At 41.4% G+C, this 26,628-nt stretch overlaps 2 protein-coding genes and 1 long non-coding RNA gene across 3 annotated transcripts; 2 read left to right on the forward strand and 1 right to left on the reverse strand.

The window, feature by feature from the left end:
- On the reverse strand, positions 1-1,003 carry LOC130137751 (uncharacterized). The gene is made up of 2 exons (XR_008816132.1): positions 845-1,003; positions 1-230 (listed from the first exon to the last, which is right to left on the reverse strand). It is a non-coding gene; the product is annotated as an uncharacterized LOC130137751 (long non-coding RNA).
- Positions 1,004-16,532: 15,529 nt separating this feature from the next.
- Positions 16,533-17,525, forward strand: LOC115694019 (glycine-rich protein 5-like). Its single transcript, XM_030621121.2, has one exon. The coding sequence runs from the start codon at positions 16,623-16,625 to the stop codon at positions 17,274-17,276; it is 654 nt and encodes a 217-aa protein (XP_030476981.1). The 5' UTR covers positions 16,533-16,622; the 3' UTR covers positions 17,277-17,525.
- A 4,923-nt stretch (positions 17,526-22,448) lies between these two features.
- On the forward strand, positions 22,449-22,904 carry LOC115694018 (glycine-rich cell wall structural protein 1-like). The gene has a single exon (XM_030621120.1). It carries the CDS (start codon positions 22,449-22,451, stop codon positions 22,902-22,904), a length of 456 nt encoding a protein of 151 aa, XP_030476980.1.
- The last annotated feature ends 3,724 nt before the right edge of the window (positions 22,905-26,628 follow it).

Consider the following 26,628-nt stretch of genomic DNA (forward strand, 5'->3'; position numbering starts at 1 on the left):
TAGAAAAGAACTGATTCAACTTTTTTTTATTCAAATAACATACTACATCACTTTTCACTAACCAAAATGATGAAACCTAACGGAGGCAAAAATAAGAGTTTAGGCATTGCAGCAACAATATTGGTAAAGTGGCTCAAGACATCTCCCTCCATTATATCCATAACGTCGGCAAGCGCCATCGCAGTCGGGCAGATCTTCACATTTCCCTTGGCAGACGTATTTTGCATCCCCTGTAAAGCAAAAAATACAAGAAGAAGAAGATTATGGTATATCTCTTTAAGAAAACATTTGATAGGATGCAACTATGAGCAGATATATTCTCTGTAGAGTCAAAAATATAACTGGGCAAAAATAGATAAGAAATGGGAAAACTTTTAATATTTCATGATCCGTTTGTTTGAAGGAAAACTGTTTTCCAGAAAATGATTATCCGATTATCCGATGTTTAGACGGCTAATTGATTTACGGAAAAGTTTTTTCATGGAACGAAAACAACAAGTTTAGATCATGGGAAGACGATTTCTCCTTCTAGCAAGAAGGAATTCACTTTCCCTAAACTACCAAACAAATGAAAACTAATCAATTTTATTAAAACGATTCCCATGAAGAAAATTTTCCTTTATCACGTAGTTTTCGATAAAACAAACGCACCCTCAATTTTGATTTTCATTTCCGAAGCAATTTTTCATTTTTATTTCTCACCTACTTTCATGCATTTATATTTCCAAAGTCCAAAAAACATACGGAGAGGATGTGTGAGTTTGGACGATGCTGAATCATGTCATTATGGAAAAGCACAAGAAAAATATATCATAAAAAAGTTTCAGTAGTCATGAAAAATTACCGAAACAGAAGAGACAGGCCAGGAAAATGGCATAGATAATTGCGATCAGCATATGCTTGGAGACAAGTCGAGAAGCCATCTTCTTCAGTGTGCTCGCCTACGGATGGAAGCTGCTTGTTTTTATAGGAGTTTTCATGCGTTTTGAATACTAAATCGCCTTCACTTTATGCGTAGGAAAACGCTTGAAGGAGACTATCGGATATTATTCACTTTAATTGCAGATTTCATGAATCAAGAATTCATGACATTGACATATCTGGAGAGATTGTCAAATACGTTTGGGTGTGAGCTTTCAATTAGGAGATTCTCTTACCCTCTTTGTCTAAGTGTACTTACCATATCTTTTTGTAAACGACGTGTCAAATTGCGTGGTTAAGATCAAGTTGGTATTTAAATACTAAATAGAAGCCCGTCACAATCAGGAGATTTTCTTACCATCTTTGTAAAGTGTATATGACACCCTGGATTTTAACTCACTTGACGTATTGTCCGCTTTGGCCCATTCCATACCAAGCCTTACGGTTTTGTCCTTTGGCGTACAAGCAGATACTTTCTTAGGAGGTTGTCCATTCTAGTAACACTGTAGCCTGGGTTCGCTTAACTTTGGAGTTCCAAAGTAAAGCTTGCCGTTACGTCAAAAGGCTCCTCCGTGAGTTCATTCCAGTTTTTACATATATATCTCAGGATCGCTCTTCCCTTGTTCGATGCACAGTTCAGTTCATTCCTACCCCCTTCGCCATCCTAGAAGCCTACCAGGAGCCCCTCCTTGTCCAGGCCCTCTGGCCTCGGCGACCACTCTCCGTCCTCGTCGGACTGGGTCGTTACAGGCCCACCAACTTCTGCATGGTTCATCCCCCGAACCATACACCTCCTGGGCTGGCCAATTTTGTGCGAATGTATGGACTGAAATCTGAGTTGCTTGAAGTGCCTCTTAATGTCTCTACATCTTTAAAAGACAAGATGTTGTTAACATTGATGTATAAAGATTGTAAGATCTCTATAGGTGGAACGGATCAGATGATAGATTTGGTAGTATTAGTTATGTATGACTTTGATGTCATCATAGGTATGGATTGGCTCAGTAGGTAACGAGCCAATGTCGATTGTTATGGAAAAACAATCCAATTTGATCCACCGGGTCACTCTAGTTTCGAATTTCTTGGAAGTGGGACGAACCCCACTATGCCTCTTATTTCGGCACTAGAAGCGCATCAACTGCTCAGCAATGGTTGTCAAGGATGTATAGCGGTCGTTAATGACCAAATTGAAAAGGAAGTGAAGCTTGAGGAAATTCGAGTGATCCAAGAATTTCCTGACGTATTTCTTGAGGAATTGCCAGGATTACCCTCGAAACAAGAGGTTGAATTTGTCATTGAATTTGTGATGCCCCAGAATGCCACACGCGACACGTGTCAATTAATGTTATTAATAATTTTGCTAGCGGAAGTCAAAGTCTGAACAAGTTTTAAACATGAATACCACACAAGTTTAGTCAACAAATTTATGCTTCTTATTAACAACACTTGTCAGATTTACAAGCTTAGACAAAACATCATATACGTACAAAAAACAAAAGACTGGGTAGGTTGAGATTGCCTATCTCCATACTAGACTATACTCCAAAAGTCTGTTTGAACAAAAGTCTGGTGACATCATGGATCGATGACTTCACCCTCCGTTGTGGAGCCACCATCATCTAAGTCGAAGCCCTTCAACGGGCCAACTAACTCGCCATCAAGGTTAAAGTACCATGCAACAAAAAAGATAAGGAACCCATTTTGCCAAACCCACGTCAATCTAGACCGTAGAGCTACACTTAGTATATACTGTTTCAGACTCAGGCACAAACACATTTTCATAGACAGCTTCATGATATACGGGAACTCCAAAAGGTAGAGGCTGTGAAACATCCATCCTACATGTTTGAAAAATAAAGGAATGGGCCGAGACCCAGTAAATGAAATCTCTAGTTTTAAATTAAGAAAATCATCTTACCACTTCACTCGGTACAACAAAATAAGTGCATAAAAGCCAATAAGTATGCTGAGAACATGAATAAGTGCCATACTTTTCCCTCTTTGATATGCCAGAGCAATCCATTCACTTCATTATTCCATGATATTTTAGTTCAAACACAAGAATGTAGTATATAGCACTCATACTCATGCATTAAGTTCATTACTTCTCCTCCCGAACTCTCTCGAGGCATCCCGTACCACAGAGCGGGGCATCTCGAAACTCCTGGGGCATCCTATACCACACAGCAGGGCATCCCAAAACTTGGGGTATCGTCACCTTTTGATTTATGGGTGACAGAACTGTATTATTTCAATGCAAGCCATAACCATATTCATAAGCATTTATACGCATTTCATTATGCACATTCACCTTTTTGCTCCACCACCTATTCCTCAAGAAATGAAATCTTAACCAAACAAACAAGTAATAAGCATCACGGGTTCAGACTCAAAAGGCTAAAGTCTACTCAAATTCAGAAAGTACACATATATTCAGACTTTGAAACTAAAGTCTACTTGGGTTTAGAAATACATACGTTTAGACTTTAAAAATAAAGTCTACTCAGATTTAGAAATACATACGTTCAGACTTTGGAAATAAATTCTATTTGGTTTCAAAATAGACATGTCCAGATTTTAACAATAAAATATGTTTATTCTTAAAAATATACTTGTCTAGATTTTGACCCTAAAATCTATTTAGTTCAGAAGTAAATAGAATCAGAATTTGAAATTAAAACCCGCTCAGTTCAGAAGTAACGAGAATCAGAATTTGAGGCTAAAATTTGCTCAGTTCAGAAATAAACAAAATTATCATTTACACTCACCTAATATAATCCACTTTGAGTAAAATGATTTTCTACCCTTTTAAACATACATAAAGCCAGCAAGACAGTTTCCACAATTATTTCAAAGATGACATTTACACGTTCAGATTTAACCATTGCATTTGCCGATTTTCAACACACTTTAAGGAAACAAATCACAACCACTTGAACATGTACAGAACCAGCAAAGCATATCCAACCATCACAATATCTTCACTAATATCACACATCAGAATAGCATTTCTCAAATAACCAAGTTAAAAAGTGTCAAGTAGATTTACTTAGCTTAACTCTAGAATCTTCACTTACCTTGTGTAAAATCTGAACACCCAAAAGTTAAAGCTCTCTCGTAGATTTTGGATCGGGTGATGGTGAAAGTAGAAAGTGAAGAAGGGAATTAAGGTTTGGTTGAAAATTCCCTTCGGTATTTACTAAGATGAAAATGAGCCAGAGGAGTAGACGTTGAGGTGGATAAATACATTGCACTCACAAGTAGCACTTCCCCTTTCCATTACGGCCAGGTGTAAGAAATCAAGGGTTTAATCGGAAGGAGTGATGGCCAAGAAAAATGATTGCTTAAGGCTAGGTATCAAACTAGAACAAGAAGCTTGGCTTAAGAGGACAAGTGGCGTGTGGCCAAGCTTACTCCTTCATAAGCCAAGTGAGAGGAGAGTCTGAAGAGATATTTTGGTGAGAATATCTCCCCCTATTTAACACCAATTAGAAATTAATAAAATGGTTAACATTACTTAACCAAAAATTGATCAATAATATTACCCACTAATTACCAAGACAACGGTAAATTAATTAATACTGCACTACTATTAACATACACAACAACGTTTAAAATTTTAGAAACGTCGAGCTCGGAACGATTACGTTCTCGAATTTGCGCCTCGCAATTTGTGGTCCAACAACGATTTCTACGCGTCCGCACGAATACTAACTTAAATAATACTTAGCTTTATTATCTAAGTATCATTTTCGAACATGGAAAACTTCCAACGTCACATACATATTATTACGAAATTTTCGGATATCACAGAATTAGCCCCAGGAACAGAACCTATATCAAAAGCCCTTATAGAATGGCCTTAATGGAGTTGAAAGAATTAAAGGTGCAATTACAAGAATTGTTTGATAGGGGATTTATACGATCAAGTGCATCACTGTGGGGTGCGCCAGTGCTATTTGTGAAGAAGAATGATGGATCCTTAAGCTTGTGCATCGACTATAGGCAATTGAATCAAGCAACGGTTAAGAACAAGTACCCGTTACCTAGAATTGATGACTTATTTGATTAGTTGCAAAGAGCATCTGTGTTTTCAAAGATTTACCTACAGTATGGATATCATCAACTGTGGATTAAGAAAAAAGACATTCCTAAGACGGCCTTCTGAACTCAATATTGACATTACGAGTTCACGATTATACCCTTTGGATTGACTAACGCGCCAGCAACGTTTATAGACCTAATGAATCGGGTGTTTAAACCGTTTTTGGATCGATTCGTGATTGTCTTCATCGATGATAACCTGATATACTCGAAAGGGCCAGAAGTGCATGAACAACACCTAAGGACGGTACTTCAGTCTCTTCGAGAACATAGGTTGTACGCGAAATTTACCAAGTGTGAGTTTTGGCTGGATCGAGTAATATTTCTGGGTCATGTGGTGACTGGCGAAGGTATGTCAGTAGACCCAGACAAGATTGAGGTAGTAATCAATTGGCCAAGACCAAAGACAGTAATAGAGATTCGAAGTTTTCTGGAAATGGCTGGTTACTACCAGAGGTTTGTTGAAGGATTTTCACACCTCGTAGGATCGTTAACCCGATTAACGAGGAAGGATACAAAGTTTGAATGGGATGAGGCGTGCGAACAAAGTTTTCTGAAGCTCAAGAGAAAACTAACTACAACACCGATTCTAATAATACCATCAGGATCAAAAGGATTCGTGGTGTATAGTGACGTTTCCCACAAAAGACTTGGGTGCGTTTTAATGCAGCATAGAAAGGTCATTGCTTATGCATCAAGACAATTAAAGCCGTACGAGTTAAATTATCCGACGCATGATTTAGAACTTGCGGCGATTGTCTTTGCGTTGAAGATATGGAGACATTATATCTATGGAAAGAAGTTTGAAATTTATACGGATCATAAAAGTTTGAAATATCTGTTCTCTCAAAAGGAGTTGAATATGAGACAGAGGCGATTGATGGAATTGTTCAAAGATTATGATTGTGAGATTTTATATCATCCGGGAAAAGCAAATAAAGTAACGGATGCATTTAGCCGAAAGTCTGCCTTGACAATAGCAAGTCTAATGGCTAAGGAGTAGTGTTTACTCGAGGAGATTTTCGGATCGGAATTTAAGCTCGAAGTAGAGAACCTTTCAAGTGTATTAACTACACTCACAATCGAGCCTGAGATTATACAGAAAGTGATGATATTACAACAAACAGTCCTGGAATCTCGAAGATACGAGAAGAGGTGGCGAAATGAAAGAAAACAGATTTTCAAGTGACGGATGAAGGCATCGTAAAATTCCGTGGACGTCTATGTGTGCCTGACAATGGTGAGTTAAAGAGGGAAATTTTGACGGAAGCTCATCGAAGTAATTATAGTATTCACCTCGGAAACATAAAGATGTATCATAATCTTCGTCAGCATTATTGGTGGAGTGGGATGAAAACCGATATTGCAAAGCATGTAGCCAAATGCTTGACATGTCAACAAGTAAAGGCAAAGTATCGCAATCCTGCAGGTTTGTTGAAACCATTAGAAATTCCCGAATGAAAATGGGAACACATGACAATGGATTTTGTACAAGGTTTACCAAGGACATCAAGTGGTCACGATGCTATATGGGTAATTGTGGATCGTCTAATTAAGTCTGCTCATTTTTTGGCCATGCGAGTGACTATACACTTGAGAAGTATGCAGATTTATATGTCAAACAAACAGTGCGATTGCACGGAGTGCCTATGACCATCACGTCGGATCGAGACTCAAGATTCACTTCGAACTTCTGGAAGAGCCTCCAAGTGACCTTAGGAACGAAACTCCAGTATAGTACTGCATACCACCCACAAACGAATAGGCAGTTAGAACGTGTGATTCGAGTGTTAGAGGACATGTTACGGGCCTGTATGATTGATTTCAAGGGCAATTGGGATGAGAAGTTACATCTAGTGGAGTTTGCTTATAATAACAGTTTTCAGAAAAGTATTAGCATGACCCCATTTGAGGCTTTATATGGAAGGGCTTGTAGAACACCTGTCTGTTCGGACAAAGTAAGAGAACGGAAGTTGACAGGACCAAAGCTAGTACAAGTCACGACTGATGCGGTGAAAGTGATATGCGATAGACTTAGGACCGCCTATAATCGGCAGAAAAGTTGTGCCGATAGACGCCAGAGACCATTAGAATTCAAGGTGGGTGATCATGTATTACTAAAAGTGTTGCCAATGAGAGGAGTGTCAAGGTTTGGAAAGAAGGGAAAATTAAGCCCGAGATTTGTAGGACCTTTTGAGATACTTGAAAAAGTTGGAGAATTGGCATATTGATTGGCACTACCACCAAAACTATCCAGCGTACATGATGGGTTTCATGTTTCCATGCTAAGGAAATATGACCCTGATCCCATACATGTTTTGGATTTTGAAGCTATACAGGTTGACGACAGAGTAAGATATGTTAAGGAACAAGTACAGATATTCGATCGCAGTGAGCGGACCCTCAAAAATAAAACCATTCCTCTTGTTAAGATGCTATGGCGATATCATGACCAAGAGGAGGCAACGTGGAAAAGAAAAGAAAACATGACACGACAATATCCTCACTTGTTCGAATGAAAGAATGAGAATTGGAAATTCGATGACGAAATTCTTCAAGGAGGGGAGAATTGTGACATCCTGAACTTTGTACGATCAAAAGAATGTACGGACCTTGATGGCGCTCGATGACGGAAATCAAGAAAAGAGAATTTGGAAGTTCGGATTTCGCACTAATGCCACCATCGTCGTCTTTGGAATTGTGAATTTTAATTCTTGGATTTATTTCCACTGGATCGATTAATCCCGACTCCCTTGCCAAGTCCCTCACTTTTATTTTTCCCTCCATTTCCCTCCCTTGCTCATCGTCAGAACACCGCCGCCGCCGCCCCTTCCTCTTCCTTTCTTTGTCTTTTTCTCCTTCTTCTTTCCCCTCCGCCACTTGGCGGAGGAGAAGCGCCAAATGGCGCTCATGCTTGGGCCATGCAGCTATCGCCCAAACTAGCCAACGGGATTGCTTGCATGGGAAGGGGAAGAGTCCATGACTCTTCATCTCCATCACTTTTCCCTCTCTTTTCCCCCTTTACTTCCAGCAGGCTCTCTCTCTCTCTTACTCTCTTCCACCAACTCTCTCACTCACTCTCTCCCTCCTGCTCGTCTCTTCCACTCCGCCCGGAGCTCTCCAGCCGCTCGTCCGTCCGACCAGCTGCCGTTCCCTCCGCCACCTCAGGTCCTCCTTCGTCTGCTCCGTCTGTGACCAAAAGACAAGGCTAGCTGTCCCGTCCCCTCACGTCAACAACAGCTACCGCCAGCTCGGTCCAGGAACCACAATACCTCACTTTCTCTCTCTCTTTCCACCAAGAACCGTACATCGTGCCGCCGCACTCGCCGTGAAAGCAAGTGTGCTCCCTCACTCCATACTAACCATGTTAGTGCTTGCATGTTGAGTTGGGTCTTGGTTTAGACAATGTGATGGCTGGTTGTTGTAGTTGAGAATGGTTTGGTTGTGTTTTTACCCAAGCTTGATGGTTTAGACCTTTGGAAATGAACTTTGTGGGTCTAGGTTGCTAAACCATGTTGAAAAGAATTGCTGCATGTTAGTTCGAGCACCTGATTTTGTATTTTCTTGAATGCATGTTCGCAGGTTTCATATCAAGGTTGTTTCTTGAACTTTTGTCTCAGTTTCCTGAATCGGTTTTACTGGCACCCCTTACTTTCCATTTTTATAGCGCTTTTTGTGGTCCGAATCTTGCAAAACTTTCTTCATCAAAGTTGTTCAGAAAATATTGGACTATAATATACTTAAATTTCATATTTTTATGAGTTCAAACGGGTTACACGAAGATCCAGTTATTTACCGTATAGATTTGTTTTATCTAGTAACACCAGCGACCTTTGTGTCTTCTCAAATTTTGTAAAAATTTCCAGTTCGAATTTGGTAACACTTCCTCTACAAAATTTGTTGAAGAAATCCATGTCTACAACATATAAAAATTTCAAAGTGTTTTCAAAGAATTTGGTTTGTGAAACGAGCATTCCTCATGGTTCGTTTTCCCTATTTCGGCAGACCAGTTTTGGTCTATCTTCGAGCCATTGAAAGTAGCGTTTACATAAGGATTCAGAAACTGTGTTCTCATGGAAAATATTTGTTAAGGTCTTGTTTATTACATATCCGAAATTTAGAATTTTTGGAGCCCATTTACTTTGTCTTTGTGTCTGATTTCTCGAGCAATGCAAAACTGCCCAGTTTTGCCATATTTCAATGATCCATCATTTCCTATTTGAAAACATTGGTATTTCGATTTAATGTCTTCTGGGGTCAAACTCTTTACATCCTGCGCTTTCCAACGAGGTATTGATGGTCTCGATATGATGAGGTAAATTTGACCCTCATGATTGGTTTTGGAGTCCGAGGAGTGCTTGATAAATGGCAAGATCCTTGTGAACTATGCAAAATGTGCATGTGATAAATGAAAAGATCATTTGTGTGTGTGTTTGTGTGACTAAGAGATGATTGATGCCGTCGGTCTATGGACGACGATGCCCCGAGGAGCTTGTCAGGAAAGCAGAATGCCATGGGCCGATGGTCCACGTTGCCTAGGAAGAGCCATGCCCTAGATGCCCCGGGAGTACGAACAGGTTGTTGTGGTCAATGGACCTAGAAAGTTCGCGCGGGCCATTGAGTAATCCAGCGTATACTGCAGCAAATCGAACTGGCGCACTGGACCCTGCTAGTCGAAACGTTCCTCCATGCATGGCCGGGAAGCACACCGGACATGTATCTTAGAGTGGTGATTAAAGTTGATTATTGTCACATAACGCATGCGAAGTGTGTTCATGTGAATGTCCGTTCATTGATGGACGATCCTTATGCCTAGTGATTAGTGGCCGAATGAAAAAGGGAGTCTATACATGCTATGACTAGTTTGTGGATTGGCATAGTTGTCTATCTAATTGACCCTCTTGAGGTGCATGACATTATTTGTTTAGTATGGCGCGATAAAGCTTACTTTGCTGAGCTTTCGCTCACTGTTTATTGTTGACACTTTTTTTTCAGATCCTTAGCCAGGCTGATACTTCCCACTTTGACCTCTATTAACTATGGAGTGCCCATCGATTTTGAGGGCCACTTGTATGAATTTGTGGATCCTTAATTTCCAGAGCTTGTTTTTGTGAAATGTATCTCTATCCTGACCGTAGACATTGGGTCCCCGGTGGGACCCATTCTTTTAGGGTTTGTCGCCGTCTACGTCATGCTGGTGGACAGTTGGTGAGGCCACTCCCATACCAAGGGCAGGATGGAGCGGATGACAGTGCTAGTAGCAGGGTCGAGTGAGGACGGTAGCAAGGAGAAAGAGGAAAGAGTGTTTTTTGGTTGACACGGCTGTCACTTTTTGGAGATGGAGTCGTGTAGTGTTCGGTGATAGCTTCTTTTGTTTTTGATATGGCTGGTGGGTCTCAGTGGATAGCCGGGTTGGAGTAGTTATGTAGTTTCGCCGTGTGTGAACTCACCTTTTATGTCACCCATATTATTATATGAGATGAATGGTATTTTCATAATTTGCATATCCTAGCATTTCTATAATTCTATGTTTATATGTCACATTCATGTTATAAATGTTGACCTTGAGAAAGAAGCATCTTCCACCTGTGAAAAATCTGATGATTAGTCTTGAAAGGGTGACAAGAGGATTCGTCTTGAAAGGGGCGTGCGCTACAGCCCCCACGAGGAGACTACAGAACTACTCCAACCTGGCTATCCACTGAGACCCACCAGCCATATCAAAAACAAAAGAAGCTATCACCCAACACTACATGACTCTATCTTCAAAAAGTGATAGTCGCATCAACCCAAAAACACTCCTTCTTCCTTCTCCTCACTACCGTCCTCACTCGACCCCGCTACTAGCACTGTCATCTGCTCCATCCTGCCCCCTAATATGGGAGTGGCCCTACCAACCGTCCACCAGCACGAACGTAGACAGCGACAAATCCCAAAAGAATGGGTCCCGCCAGGGACCCAATGTCTACGGTCAGGATAGCGATACATTTCACAAAAACAAGCTCCAGGAAATAAGGATCCACAAATTCATACAGGAGGCCCTAAAAATCGATGGACACTCCATAGCTAATAGAGGCCAAAGTGGGAAGTATTGACATGGCTAAGGATTTGAAAAAAAAGTGTCAACAATAAATAGTGAGCGAAAGCTCAGCAAAGTAAGCTCTATCGCACCATACTAAACAGATAATGTCATGCACCTCAAGAGGGTCAATTAGATAAACAACTAGACCAATCCACAAACCAGCCATAGCATGCATAGACTCCCTTTTTCATTCCGCCACTAATCACTAGGCATAAGGATCGTCCATCAATGAATAGAAATTCACATGAGCACACTACGCATGCGTTATGTGACAATAATCAACTTTAATCACCACTCCAAGACACATGTCTGGTGCGCTTCCCAGCCACGCATGGAGGAACATCCCTACTAGCAGAGTCTAATGCGCTCAGTCCGGTCTGCTGCAGTATACGCCGGGTTACTCAACGGCCCGCGCGGGCTCGGTAGGTCCACTGACCACGGCATCCCATTCGTACTCCCCGAGCATCTAGGGCATGGCTCCTCCTAGGCAACGTGGACCACCGGCCCACAGCATCCCGCTTTCTCGACAGGCTCCTCGGGGCATTGTCATCCGAAGACCGACGGCACCAATCATCTCTTAGTCACACAAACACACGCACAAACGATCTTTTCATTTATCACATGCACATTTTGCATAGTTCATAGGGATCTTGCCATTTACCAAGCACTCCTCGGACTCCAAAAACAATCATGAGGGTCAAATTTACCTCATCATATCGAGACCATCAATACCTCGTTGGAAAGCGCAGGATGTAAAGAGTTTGACCCCAGAAGACATTAAATCGAAATACCAATGTTTTCAAATAGGAAATGATGGATCATTGAAATCTGGAAAAACTGGGCAGTTTTGCATTGCTTGAGAAATCAGACTCAAAGACAAAGTAAATGGGCTCCAAAAATTCTAGATTTCGGATATGTTATAAAAAAGACCTTAACAAATATTTTCCATGAGGAACATAGTTTCTGAATCTTTATGTAAACGTTACTTTCAATGGCTCGAAGACAGACCAAAACTGGTCCGCCGAAATAGGGAAAACGAACCATGAGGAATGCTCGTTTCACAAACCAAATTCTTTGAAAACACTTTGAAATTTTTATATGTTGTAGACATGGATTTCTTTAACAAATTTTGTAAGGAAGTGTGACCAAATTCAAACTGGAAATTTTTACAAAAATTTGAGAAGACATAAAGGTCGCTGGTTTTACGAGATAAAACGGATTTGATACGGTAAATAACTGGATCTTCATGTAACCCATTTGAACTCATAAAAATCTGAAATTTAAGTATATTATAGTCCAAGATTTTCTGAACAACTTTGATGAAGAAAGTTTTGCAAGATTCGGACCACAAAAAGCGTGATAAAAATGACAAGCAAGGGGTGTCCAGTAAAATCGGTTCTGGAAACCAAGACCAAAGTTCAAGAAACAACCTTGATATGAAACCTACGAACATGCATTCAAGAATATACAAAGCCAGAAGCTCGAACTAACATGTAACAACCCTTTTCAACTTGGTTTAGCAACCTAGACCCACAAAGCTCATTTCCAAAGGTCTAAACCATCAAGCTTGGGTAAAAACACAACCAAACCATTCTCAACTACAACAACCAGCCATCACATTGTCTAAACCAAGACCCAACTCAACATGCAAACACTAACATGGTTAGTATGGAGTGAGGGAGCACACTTGCTTTCACGGCGAGTGCGGCGGCACGACGTGCGGTTCTTGGCGGAAGAGAGAGAGAAAGTGAGGTGCTGTGGTTCCTGGACCGAGCTGGCGGTGGCTGCTGTTGACGTGAGGGGATGGGACAGCTGGCCGCGTCTTCTGGTCGCGGACGGAGCAGACGGAGGAGGACCTGAGGTGGCGGAGGGAATGGCGGCTGGTCGGACGGACGGGCGGCCGTGGACTCGAGCTGCTGGGGAGCTCAGAGTGGAGTGGAAGAGACGAGCGGGAGGGAGAGGGTGAGTGAGAGAGCTGGTGGAAGAGAATGAGAGTGAGAGAGAGCCAGCTGGAAGTAGAGGGGGAAAAGAGAGGGAAAAGTGAGGGAGATAAAGAGTCATCGACTCTTCGCCTTCCCATGCAGGCAATCCCATTGGCTGGCTTGGGCGGTGGGTGCATGGCCCAAGCATGAGCGCCATTTGGTGCTTCTCCTCCGTCATGTGGCGGAGCGGAAAAAGAAAAAGAAAAGAAAGGAGAAAGGAAGAAGAGAGGGGGCGGCGGTGATGGTGGTGTTCCGGCGGGCAAAGGGGAGAAAATTGGGGCGGGGGGAATGAGAGCGACGGGCTTGGCAAGGAGTTGGGTCACACGGATGGTGCGACGTTGGAAATAATTGATCCAATGGAAATGAATCCGAGAATTAAAATTCACGATTCCAAAGACGACAATGGCGGCATTAGTGCGACATCCAAACTTCCAAATTCTCTTTTCCTGATTTCGATCGTCGAGCGTCCTAATCCATCAGGGTCCGTACATTCTTTCGGTTGTACAAAGTTTAGGATGTCACAGTGTACGTGCCATATATTTTTGTAAATGACGTGTCAAATTGTGTAGATAAGATCAAGTTTGTATTAAAATTCTAAGTAAACATCTGTCACGTCACTTTATAAACTTAATTTCCATTCTAATCTCGTCTCTCTAGCATACTATGTATGTTCATTGGGGTAGAAATTTTGGACCAAGCAAATGATAATGAAAACCTAGTCATCACGTCGTCGGTCGATCACTCGCCTATCCATCTCTGTATGTGTGTGTGGATGTGCGCAACGACAAAGTGCGCACATTGCAATTATCTGACCGTCGTACGAATAGGTAAGGCGAAGGATCGTCATCTCAAGCAGTGATATCCAATTGAAGGTGATCTCATAACTGGAGCTTTTAACTGTTGGGCTCGGGAGCAGATAATGAGATTGTGCGAGTTTTTGGCAATGTAGATCTTCAGCCAGAAAAGTCGCAGGGTGCCTCGATAAATCTCGACAATTGACATACACAGGCACACATGATGTTTTTATGTACGGTTCGTATTTATCGAGTCATTAAGGATAGCACCATGCGAGGTACCGGACTTGCATCCGAGTCGGTGGGTGAGAGAAATTTGCTCACGTGTCGCAAATTTTACCCTCGTATTTATTATCATTGATGTCTCAGTGTATTCGGCACGTCAGCACGATGTTACAGGCCAAAACGGGAGAGATGAAAATAATCCTAAACCAAATAAGAGTTTATTTGACTCATCAACATGATAAGGTTTTGGACAATCCAAATTTGTTTTCGCTTTCTTTCTTCTTCCATGTTTTCTTCTTTTTTCCTTTTGCAAACTCACCCTTCTTTCTTCCACGAGCCACGGCGAACTACAAAACGATGCACATAGACGTCCTATACCGTCGCAGCCGTGCCGACCTCTGTCCGAGCTGCGCAACCCACTTGCTACTGCGCTACCCTTGCAGCGGCCACCATCACCACCACCACCACCACCACCATCCCCGCTCACCTCTCTCTCTCTCTCTCTGCCTTTGTCGCTCTCTATCCTTTTATGCCCTCTCTGTGACAAAGATTGCCGCCCTCAAGCAGCCTAGATCGAAGGCTGCTTGAGGCTGGGCAACCTTCGATTCGTAAGGGATTCCCGGTTTGTGTTTGCATCAAAAAATGACCAACTTTTGGTTATTATCTACATATGATAGACTTAGTTGATAAGAGCAGAATTTAGTTATTTATTAATTGAATTATCAGTAACTTGAAGAGAATCGATAAAATTACCAGTGAACTCATCGACGATACACAAAGTGAAGTTATCGACGACCTTGAAGTTGATCAACAAAGTCATCAATATCGACATCAAGTAATTGACAAGAGGATAACCGCTGGTTGGTTATTGTGCCACTATTTTAGGATTGTTGTAACTTCTAGTAACCACTAATAAGATATTGTTTTTTAGTAACAGATTGTAACCTCTTTTTGTAATCTTCATTGATAACCGTTGTAGGTTTTAAATAGCTACATCGTACTCTTCAAAGGACAACCCAAATTTACTATATTTCAGTACCTTACTTTCTTGCACCGTATCTTTATTTTCCAGACTTGCATCATTGATCAAATTCCAGCATGTTTAGTAGCTATAATTTCTAGATCCGCGTTGTCGATTAAATTCTAGCGTGTATCACTGTCATAGGTGTTGCGTCGCCGATTAAATTTCGGCATGATATCTTAGCATTCTCAAACTTTTCATTGATTAAATTTCAGCAAGGTTTGTCTACATCTGGTTTGATTGTGAGAACTACACTTATGGATCCTATCACTGATTAAATTCCGTCACGGTAAATGAAGCCGTTGGTTCCTTCATTTTTCTGGATATTTCTTATTCGGAGCTGGCGCAGAACCCGTTTTCTTTAATAAAAACTGAAAAACGACTTTCGATGAAAGATATTTTGTCGCGGGAGAAATTCCGGTCAAAAAGTTTGGTATTTTACTCCTTATTCATCATAGAGGCAAAGAGAGAGACATTGGCGATGGTTGCGAGTAGGTGTAGTGGCGACGATTGATGGTCGCGCAAATGTCAAAGGAGACCCGATGAACGTAGCGTGGTGCGAGAAGAGACGAAGGAGCTAGGGTTGATATTTGGATATTTTGGTGTGTTCTTCTAAATCTAGGGCCTTTCAAGCTTTCCGGTTTATGATTAGTCGATCAAACACTGGCTGTGTAATCATAAAATCAATGGTGGATGAAGTCGCTTGTGGAACTTTTACCCTTTGCTAGTGGTATACCGTATGAAAGTTATGTTAACTAGTTTCTTTTAGAATTCCACATTTTAACGAAGTCACATACTTCATAAAATAAACTTTAAATTATTAAAGCATATTTAACAAAATGAGATTTAACAAGTGTTGGGGGGACTATTTCGAAAAACTAGTTTTTGATTTTTAATACATTAATCACATGTAACATGAAAACCACATACTTTTGTAAGATAAATGGCTGTTTGACAAGTTTCCCTTTTAAAATTGTCCATCCTATGAAAGTCCATTATGGACTGGTAACCCCTAATCACAGAGGATTAAAGAGTGATTAATGAGTCTTGTTCATTAATCTGATACCGTATCTGATCTTTTTGGACCGCCTGGAATTGGTGCACCAGTCGTAGTGCGAGAGAGAGAGAGAGAGAGAGAGAGAGAGAGAGAGAGAAAGAAAGAGAAAAGTGGCGCTCTCTCCTCTGCATGGCATGCACGTCCCTCTACATGAAGCGGCGAGACGCAGCACACATAAATGGCTACTCTTCTTTTCGCTGGTTTCAACCAACTCTCTGCCATCTTCATTCAAACCCCCGTCCCCCCTTCGAGATCGTCCCTGCAACACAACCCCGCAGTTTCACCGTCATTTACTCAAACCCCTTCAATACCCTCAACCGTACGCCCCACCGTCTCACTCTCACTCTCTCTCTCTCTCTATAAATGACCCCCACTCTCATGCTATGGAACAAGCAGGAACACTCAATCTTTGAGAGAGAGAGAGAGAAAGAGAGAGATGGCGAGGTGGGTGTGCGCATGGCTGGTGCTTGTTCTCGTGGCAACGACCCAAGCAAGTGCACGTAAGGTTCCGAGGGACGCTGGTCCGAACGACGACGCGTCGGTGCATGCAACTGCATCCAAAAAGCGAAGCGGTGAGGTTACGAAGGAGGAGACGGTCATAGTGCACGCGAGTGGGCCGGAAACGGCAGCCGCAGCGGAGGCGCCGGGCGGCGGCGTGGATGACAAGAAGAATTTCATTGCCTTCGGCGGCATTGGCGGGTTCGCAGGAGCTGGCGGGTACACCGGGATTGGCGGTGTCATGCCGACCCTCGGTGGTGGCGGTGGGATTGGCAAAGGAATCGGAGGAGCTGCTGGAATAGGCGGTGTCGCTGGGGTTTTGCCTCTTGGGGGTGGCAGCGGGTTGGGCGGCGTGGGCGGCCTCGGAGGTGGGGCCGGCGGCATGGGCGGTGTAGGCGGCCTCGGAGGTGGGACTGGCGGCGTGGGCGGTGTAGGTGGCCTCGGAGGCGGAGCCGGTGGCGTGGGCGGTGTAGGCGGTCTCGGAGGTGGGGCCGGCGGTTTAGGTGATCCACCCGGCAGCGGGGCCGGAGGGGTAGGCGGTGGGACCGGTGGAGTTGGTGGATTGGGGGGTGTTCCGGGTGTTTTTCCTTGATTAAATTTGAGCATTCCTAGGTGTTTGTCACATTTAATCTTCTTGAAACCTAATTTTAGTGTCGTGGTCTTTGAGTGTCGGTCATTGTCAAATAAAGAAGTTTAGGATTACTGTTTAGGTTATGGTCGTTGATTAGGAGTGTGGAGGACATTGTTGTCCTCATTCGAGGTTGCAGGTGAAGTCCTTTCTTCCATTCTCATTTAGGGTTTGTTGCATTTTGTCATTGTACTTCGATATATCAACGCACGCGTGGAGATGTTAGCTTTCTTTAATGAATTTCCCAAGTGAGTGTCTTGAAATATTTGGAGCTTTCGTGGTATTTTTTCCAGAAGATGAAGAATACAAAGTGAGTGCTTGCATGCGGATCGAATGAGAAGGACGATACTAACTTTGATTGTTAATTGTCCAATTTTAGACTTTGGAAAACCCTAGAATGGGAGATCCGGATTTATATAACTTAACTAAGTTTCAGCCATTTTATTTTCTGTATAAACATCTAATCATGTTCGAGGGGGCCAAGGTAAAAAGCATCTTTTGTTGCACTAATATTCAAAGGGACTATTTTGGAAGTTCTTGTTAGCAAAAGATTCAGCAATCAAGGCCAGTTAGGTCTAAAATTTTAAACCGTTAGATGAAAATGTAATTTAATATTTAAATATATAATACTGCCCATCACGAGTAGATTCACATTTTGCCTAAAATTCGAAGACTGTAGTGTGAGAGCTAATTAGAATTTGGCAGATAAAAAAGGAGACCAGAGAAATATATCATATGAATGCATTACCTTCTGCTATCATAAGATGTGAAATTTTGAATAACCCCTATAGTTTAAAAAGCTTAAGTTATTAAAAAAGTGTAATTTAATATTCAGATGCCCTAACACTTACAAGCATAGATACGAATGCATGATTCTTGTCAAAAAGCCTAATAAGATAAACAGATGAAAAGGCAAAGTTTTGACTTACAGTAATTTAATTACAATGCGATGCACGGGTTACTTTTACTGATTTTTCTCGATAAAATTGATCAACATGAATTGGTTTTATTAAGTTTTAAAAAACTATACAACATCATTATTCTTTTGTGGTTTTGTAATTTCAAACTTTAAACTAAAGAAATTTTTTGAAAAGTGGGAACTCTTTCAAAAATTATGTGATTTTAGATTCTCATTGTATCGTCTTTTACCTTTGGTGCTTTTCTAAAGATTATTTTCTGAGACAATTTGCGCATGAGATTGACTATCGAAAAATAGAACACGGCAAGTGTTAAAACACAGGCATATTTACTAGGATTCCCGCAAAGTCATAGTTTTTGGGAAATGGATTTGTCCAATGTACTATCAGAATATAATTCAAGAGTGTAAATTCTAGCATTCCCTCTCAATTTTTGCGAGTGTAAGGACCAACTTATTCGCGAAGGGAGCGCAGAGTAATATGCTATAAACACATTTACATTGACTCGTTTTCTTACGGATTAAGCTTTTAGGAAAAACGGTTTATCTAACTGCTATCATTGTAATTTTTCGAGAAGGAAAACTTGATTTTTGGAGCGGAACTCTAAAAACAAAAAAATAAAATTTCAAATATGGTGCGTTCTAAGTATATTACGGAAGATCAATGCAGCTACTGATAAGAGAGCTGAAACTTCCGGTTTGCATGCCCACCATCTGTACGAAGGTCTCAGGTGTGGCAGAGAATTCATGTCCTCCTAGTATTTAATGGATACACCTGACAAATTTAAATGGTGCATTAAAAGCAAATGTGTCATAAAAATGCTACAGATCACTTCATCAGTGTTTGCTCGGCGAGGTTCGTGCTAGGGAAGGTTGAACGACAGAAGCGCGCAGGTAGGGGAAAATATTTTCAGAGGACCTTATATTTATGATCAAGAAATGAAAATGCATACTAAGATAGGGATGTAATTTGTAAGAGGGAAAACATGCGTTTTGATTCGATCGCGACAAACTTATCTCGTTAAGTTTGTTACCGGAAATACACGGTAGGACCATGTCTGATCGACGTGGTTCAGCCACTGTGACAAAATCCTAAGTGATGGGGCGGAATTCGACAAGAAACATGAGTAGTTATGCATAGTAACTCTGCGAGTTGAGCCTTTGACATGTAATGTAAATGGAAGTAAATGGAACTTCAGTATCTCGTCTTATAAGCCCCCTCTCGAGTAGTCAACTTTCTTTTGGTGAACTCTTTCCACTTAGTTTGTCCATCTCCTAGCAAGTATCACATGGCTAGTTGCAGGTTTGTTAATGTCCCTGTGGCGCTTGTTAATGAAGCAATTAAAGAAGGTTTACTGTTTTTCTTTTTCGCATTATGTGTTATTGCTGCCTTGAATATTAAAATACTTTCAAGGTTGTTAACAAGTGCCTCAAAACACTTGGAAGTAATCTAGGGTCCGCTTGTTTTGTCAAAATATTACTGTTGGAGGACATTTTCTTTTTTCATTTTCCGATAGCTGGATGCTTTCGAAAAACAAGTCAACGGAAACCATATGCTTGAATACAGGAAAATGACTTCACCATTTGCAATAGAATTAAATTTTCAAAATATGATTAGACCTCGGTTTTAGGCCCAGGATCCAAGCTGTCGGCTAGGGACCTTGGCACCCGTCCTCGAAGGCCAAGCTCGGGTCCCCTAGTTAAGGATTCGGACCTCCGCACTGGTGCTAGGTCCCCATAGGCGGAGCCCGAGACCCTGGCTCATGCCTTCAAGACATTGGCAGCGAAGTCCGAATCCCCCCAAGGATGGGTATGGGTCCTCTGAGGCCGAATCCGGGACCCAAGCAAATAAGAGAATGATAAACTAATATTTGTTAACAAATAAAAGCGGGTAAACAATAAGATAAACCTTTCCTTGTCAGAGATAAAGAAGTTGGTATTTGAAAAAAAATAAAGAAATAAACAATGGTAACTAACTCGAGTAAGATAATTTTTGCTTAAATTTAGGAAAATCACTGAAAATCACTTCTTCCTCTAAAAATTAAAATTAACTTTACAAAATATGACTAGACCTCGAACTCGAACTCAAGGCCTCAACAGCTAGGCCGGGACCTTGAGAATCGCGCCCGGGTCCCTTGAGTCCAAGCGTAGGTCCCAATTAGTCGGGCCTGGGACCTTAATACCCATGCCTAGGTCTCTCAAGGCCAAGCCGGGGTCCCAAGTAGTCGACCTCAGGTCCACTGAGGTCAGGACTGGATCCCAGCGCTCATATAGGGTCGTCAGCACCCAAATCGCAAATTTCAGTGACTAGGTCAGGGTTCCTCGAGGACGGGCCTAGGTCCCCTAAGGTTGAACTTCGAACCCCTGCTAATAAGAGAAAATTGATAAACTGTCTTTTTGTAAATAAATCAAAGTTGGTAAACGATAATATTATAAACAGTTTTTTACCAAAGACAAGAGAAGCCAGTATAAATAAAAACACAATGTTAACTAACTCAATAGGAGTTTATGACCAAAAAAAAAAACTCAATAGGAGTAAGTAAAGAAAAATAAATTTGGTAGAAAAGTTATTCAGTCTAATTGAGATTTGTAAATTCTAAAAAGGGTTGATCAATTTAAAAGGTTAACAGGTAAGACAAATAAAAGTGGTAATTTGATAAAAAGGTTAGTGCATTAAAAGAAGATAAACATACGTGATAAGCAACTCGAATTAGAATTAATAATCCAAAACTGTTTGGTAATTTAATCAAAGAAAAGTGATAGGCCACTCAAATAAAGGCTGGTCATTTATATAATAGTTGGTAGCTTTAACACATTCGCAAGAAAGGTAAATAAAAGGGAAAATTGTCCTAAAAGTTTTCGTCTGGCAACCAATTCAGTTCTAACCTTTCAATTGTGTCAATTTAGTCTTAAATCTTTCGCGATTTGCGAATTTAGTCATTCTTGCCAAATTTGATGGGAAATCGCTAACACGACCGCTGGCCATCCTATGTGGTGCTCCCGGTACTAATGTGGATAATTTTTGCTTTTTTTTTTTTGAAAATCTAAATTTCTCCTTCTTCTTTTTTCCTTTCTTTCTTCTCCTTTCGCCTGTGGCCAGTTTGGCTGATACCCGGCCATGGCTGGCGACCGACCACAAATGAATGCTGCCTTCGTCAGATCTGGTGAGGGCTCGAACCTTGTAGCTTGCGAGGGCAACCCAGCCACAAGCAAAAGAAAAAAAAAGGAAAAAAAGGAAAAATTCAAAAAAAAATTAAAAATGCAAAAATTGTTTACTTTAGTGCCGACCACACCATGTAGGACGGTCAATAGTCAGTCGGCATCCATGTCAGTGATTTCAGCCAAAATTGGCCGGAATAACTAAATTAGCAAATCGTCAAAAGTTCAAGATTAAATTGGCACAATTGAATGGTTTAAGACTAAATTAGCTGCCGTACAATAATTTTATTACTTTTTGGACAATTATCCCGTAAATAAAAGTTCGTATATTGATAAGAGAAATAAGAGAAATTGATAATTTAAAAACCCGTTAACTAACTAAAACGAGAGTTTGTAACTCAAAATTAACTGGTAATTTAGTGGGAAAAAAAGTTGGTGAGTCATTCAAAAAAATATTAGCAAATTCGTATCAGAGTTAGCTAATTTGAAGTGTCGGAAAGAAAGAAGATAAGAGAAGCTGATATTTATAAATAGTAAATGAAAAGTTATAAAATTGTTGGGACTCGGTGATTACTAACGAGTTTTGGGAAAATTAGAATAGCGATAACCTTTTTTACCAATAGTTTTTTTTAATAATTATTAGCTCTTTCAGAAATTTACCAATGGAAATAGTTTTGTCGTCAGGAGCTTCTCTTTTTCATATATCAATTATATCCTACGAATCTAACACCATAAAAAAATTGGAAATGTAATGCCTCAGAAAACCCACCACTGCTCTTTGTTTTTACAGGAAGGTACATAAATTTTCTCCCGTTTCCAATTTACCGAATCTGAGCAGAATTGAAAGACATTTCCTTCCCGAGACGGCTCTGTTTGCTGAGACCGCTGATCAATCTTTCATTTACAAGAAACTCTCCGTTATTAACTCACGTCTGTCACCAACCATCAATCTTCACCCTATAAAAAGAGGCTCGAGCTAGAGACTCCATGCGTGCAAGCAAAGACCAAGCAAATCAGGACGGAGCATCTTCTAGCACGCCAACCTCACCTGATCGAATCTAATGGAGAACCGAAAGACGGCGAGGACTTGTGTCATGTTTGTGGTGTTTTTCGTCCTCACTGTGCACGGCGGAGCTGCACGTCCTGTGAGGAGCGGCAGCGATCGGACGCTGAAAGAGCAAAATGAACTGCAAGCTCATGCACCGGATGCGGCGACAGGAGGAACGGTAGGGACTGGAGGAAGTGGTGTGGGCGATCAGAAGAACTTCCTGCCGCTTGGTGGCGTCGGGATGGGCGCCGGAATGGGTGGCTATGCTGGCATGGGCAGTTACGTCGGCGGAGTAATGCCAATGCTCGGCGGGGTCGGTGAAGTCGGCGGTGGCTTTGGTATGGGCAGCGGTTTCGGGGCGGGAGGTGGTGCCAGTGTCGGTGGCATGGGGGCCATGGGCACTGGTCCGCTCGGGGGGCTCGGCGGGCTTAACGGCCTTGGTGTCGCTCGGGGGGCTCGGCGGGCTTAACGGCCTTGGTGTCGGCCCCGGTGGAACTGGCGGTCCTCTTCCTCTTTGTTGGAAGCGAGTGTTGGGAGAATCGACTAACCTGTTCGATGCACTCCAAACACAATTTCCAGGATCGCACGTTGAATCACCAGCAAACGATGAACGAATCTACTTCACGTTGGTCCGAATACAATCACAGGGAAAGTATTCTTGTTCCACAGCGTTAATGCAGATTGTCTTCTCAAAGTAGATACGGAATACTTATGCGTCGAGAGAGAGAGTTCTTAAATTTCTCTTGTGAATTGTTCATCTTCCGAAGAAGTTATCTTAACTACCATTAAGAAACTCTCCTCGCACCTCTTCAAAAGGTGTCTCTCAGACAGACCTCTTATTAGAGCAAATGGTGTCCCTTGGACACACACATCATGGGCGGACCGACGAAATATAACATCTCCCACTCGCACATGATGGGCTTGATGATGCTCTATCAAGAACATAAGGCATTCAACATTCATCTACCGTAGAAACAATTCATACTGGCAAGAAAGCCGTGCGACCAGTGAGTACACCTGCACTTGGGAGCTCTAATTATGCACCTGTTAGGGACAACATAATGGCTACAACCCCAAAAATAAATAAACAATTGATGTCTCACAGTGCCCCAGACGTATTTTGTTACATCAGTCCAAGTATACCTATCCCTTAAAGGCTATACTTGACTTTTCTAAAAAAAACACCATGTATTTACAATTATTTCCGAAAGCCACTGAAGGCGAAATAATTGATCGACCAGTAAACACATGTGATAGATGTAAAACAACAATAGTCTTCCTTCGCACTCATGTCTCTCTCTATTTCGGAACAATTGCTTTCCTAGACACGTCCCATAAAGCCATATCTATTCATGACCGCTGGTAACATGCTAAAGTAGCAACATTGATCTTCTATTTTGAGAATATAGTCAGAAGTAACATAGGGCACAAAGTAAGGTAAATTATAAATTACCTTAAGGACTCACACGATGAATAAATAGGGATAATTATACTCATCTCCCTTATTGGTCAAATAAAGCACATGTAGTATGAATTACATGCTATAGTGGATTTCTCTTTCTATAAGAGCGTATGTCATTTATTAATCATATCCACTATACGAATCTTAGCCTAAACATAGTCACATGCTTCTCACGTATTCATGTTTAGCCAGAGTGCTATATCAGTTCGCTTTCCACAGCGCCCAATTTAGTACTCGCATCTGGCTACCTTCAGGCATACATGATTGTGGAACTATCATGTTCGGTCTTCTCACATACGAATAACAGACCTCATCTTGATTCCGATCAAGGCGACATTAAATCGTTTTATGTACTAAACTGCTCTTCCAGCAGTTATAGTACATATCGTCTCATCTCAACCCGCTTACTATAGCGTTTGAGGTGATTGCACGTGTGAGTGAGCCAATCATTGCCTGGTGACATACCTTTCAACAATATATATGTGTTTGTGCTAGTCTCATAACATTGTACTAATTGATAAAACATCAATTCATTAACAAATAAGTACAACACATATACACACATAATCCAGTGATCCTCAACAATATTACATATTATAATCACATTCTACGTAATCCTAGAGACATTCTGTGGGTCAAGAACACGTCTCTTGGAACAGCCTTCGTAAATGGATCGGCAACCATCCTATTGGTTGAAATATATTGTAGGACTACTTCCTTTTGCGCTATTATATCTCTGATGAAGTTATTCTTTATGTCAATGTGCTTCGTCCTACCATGGTACTTGGGATCTTTCACATAGGCAATGGCTACTTGACTATCGCAATTTACTGTCACTGGTCTTGGGACATTAGTGACAATGGCTAAATTTTCCAAGAAACGTTTTAGCCATACCGCTTCTTGCACTGCAGCAGAACATGCAATAAATTCTGCCTCCATCGTAGATAAAGCTATGCATGTCTGTTTCTTGCTATTCCAAGAAATTGCCCCATCATTAAGTAAGAACGCATATCCAGACGTCGATTTACGCTCATCTAGGTCTCCTCCCCAATTGGCATCAGAGTATCCTAATAAGCGTAGATCACTCCCTTGATAGCAAAGTCGATAGTCCATAGTGCCTTTCAAGTATCTCAAGATCCTCTTAACTGCTTTCCAGTGTGCTGGACCGGGATTTGATTGATATCGGCTCACTAACGCTACAACATGACATATGTCAGGTCGAGTACACATCATAGCATACATCAAACTTCCGACCGCACTAGCGTAAGGAACAGTTACCATTTCTTTCTTTTCTTCTAGAGTCTTAGGACACATTTTAGTACTCAGGCCTTCGCCTTGCATGACAGGGGTATCAATGGGATTACAGTGTTGCATATTGAAGCGTTCAAGAATCTTCATTATATAAGACTCTTGTGATATAGCAAGGAGTTTCTTTGATCGATCTCTTTCAATCTTAACTCCCAATATATATGCAGCTTCTCCCATGTCCTTCATTTCAAAATTAGAAGACAACCATTCTTTTATGGTTATAACCAAACCCTTGTCATTCCCAGCCAACAGAATATCGTCCACATAAAGAGATAAAATCATAAATTTATCCTCGGACCGTTTGATATACACACAGTGATCCTCTTCGATCATCGTGAACCCAAAAGAAGTTATGGCTCGATGAAAACGAAAATACCACTGTCTAGACGATTGCTTAAGGCCATAAATTGAGCGATGAAGTTTGCAAACTTTACGCTCTTGACCTTCAGCAATGAAACCTATCGGTTGTTTCATATAGATTTCTTCATCTAGTTCTCCATTGAGAAATGCTGTCTTTACATCCATTTGATGTAATTCTAGGTCCAAATGTGCAACAAATGGCTAGGACAAGGCGTATGGAGGCAAACCTTACAACTGGTGAAAAAGTTTCCTCATAGTCTACACCCTCTTGTTGAGTATAGCCTTTTGCCACAAGGCGAGCCTTATACTTTTCAATGGATCCATCCGCCCTTCGCTTAATCTTGAAAATCCATCTGTTTCCAATAGCCTTGCGATTGGGTGGCAGATCAACCAAGTCCCAGACATGGTTTGTCCTCATAGACTCAATTTCGTCTTCCAAAGCTTTTTTCCATTCTTCCTTGTCCGGAGATGAGAGAGCCTCTTGAACTGTTTTAGGCTCTGCATCGTCTTGTGGAGTAATCATAAATGCTTCCCCTTCAATCTTAAATCGACGACGGGGAATACTTTTACAATTACTTTTACGCAACTGAACTTCTTGAGAATTCAGATCGCCAGGCGACGCTACACTCCCACTAGGTCTTGTATGTTGAGGTAAATCTATATTTCCCTCAATAACATTAGTGGGTGTGTTATCGGGATCTTCCATCTCATGTAATTGGAAGTCCTTATCGATCTCACCTCTACTAGGAAAATCGTTCTCCAAGAACGTGACATCTCGTGACTCCATTTCAGTTACACTTCCATCAGCTTGTTCACCTATGAACACGTACCCTTTGGAGTGTTCGGAGTATCTAATAAAGATACACTTCTTCCCTCTAGGGCCTAATTTGCCATATTTATGGGAAGAATCGTGAACATATGCTGCACATCCCCAAGGTCGTAGATTACTTAAGTCTGGTTTCCTACCGGTCCACAATTCATAGGAGGTGGAATCAACTGACTTAGAGGGCACACGATTAAGTATATAGGCAGCAGTTAATAACGCATCTCCCCAATATGAGAC

This window comes from Syzygium oleosum, unplaced genomic scaffold, assembly GCF_021117445.2.
Source record: "Syzygium oleosum isolate NSW1041296 unplaced genomic scaffold, Sole_v2.1 Sole_v2.01, whole genome shotgun sequence".
Lineage (NCBI taxonomy): Eukaryota > Viridiplantae > Streptophyta > Magnoliopsida > Myrtales > Myrtaceae > Syzygium > Syzygium oleosum.

Excerpts from the sequence above, each read along its gene's own strand:
- LOC115694019 (XM_030621121.2), top strand. The coding sequence starts at position 16,623 with ATGGCGAGGTGGGTGTGCGCATGGCTGGTGCTTGTTCTCGTGGCAACG.
- LOC115694018 (XM_030621120.1), top strand. The coding sequence starts at position 22,449 with ATGGAGAACCGAAAGACGGCGAGGACTTGTGTCATGTTTGTGGTGTTT.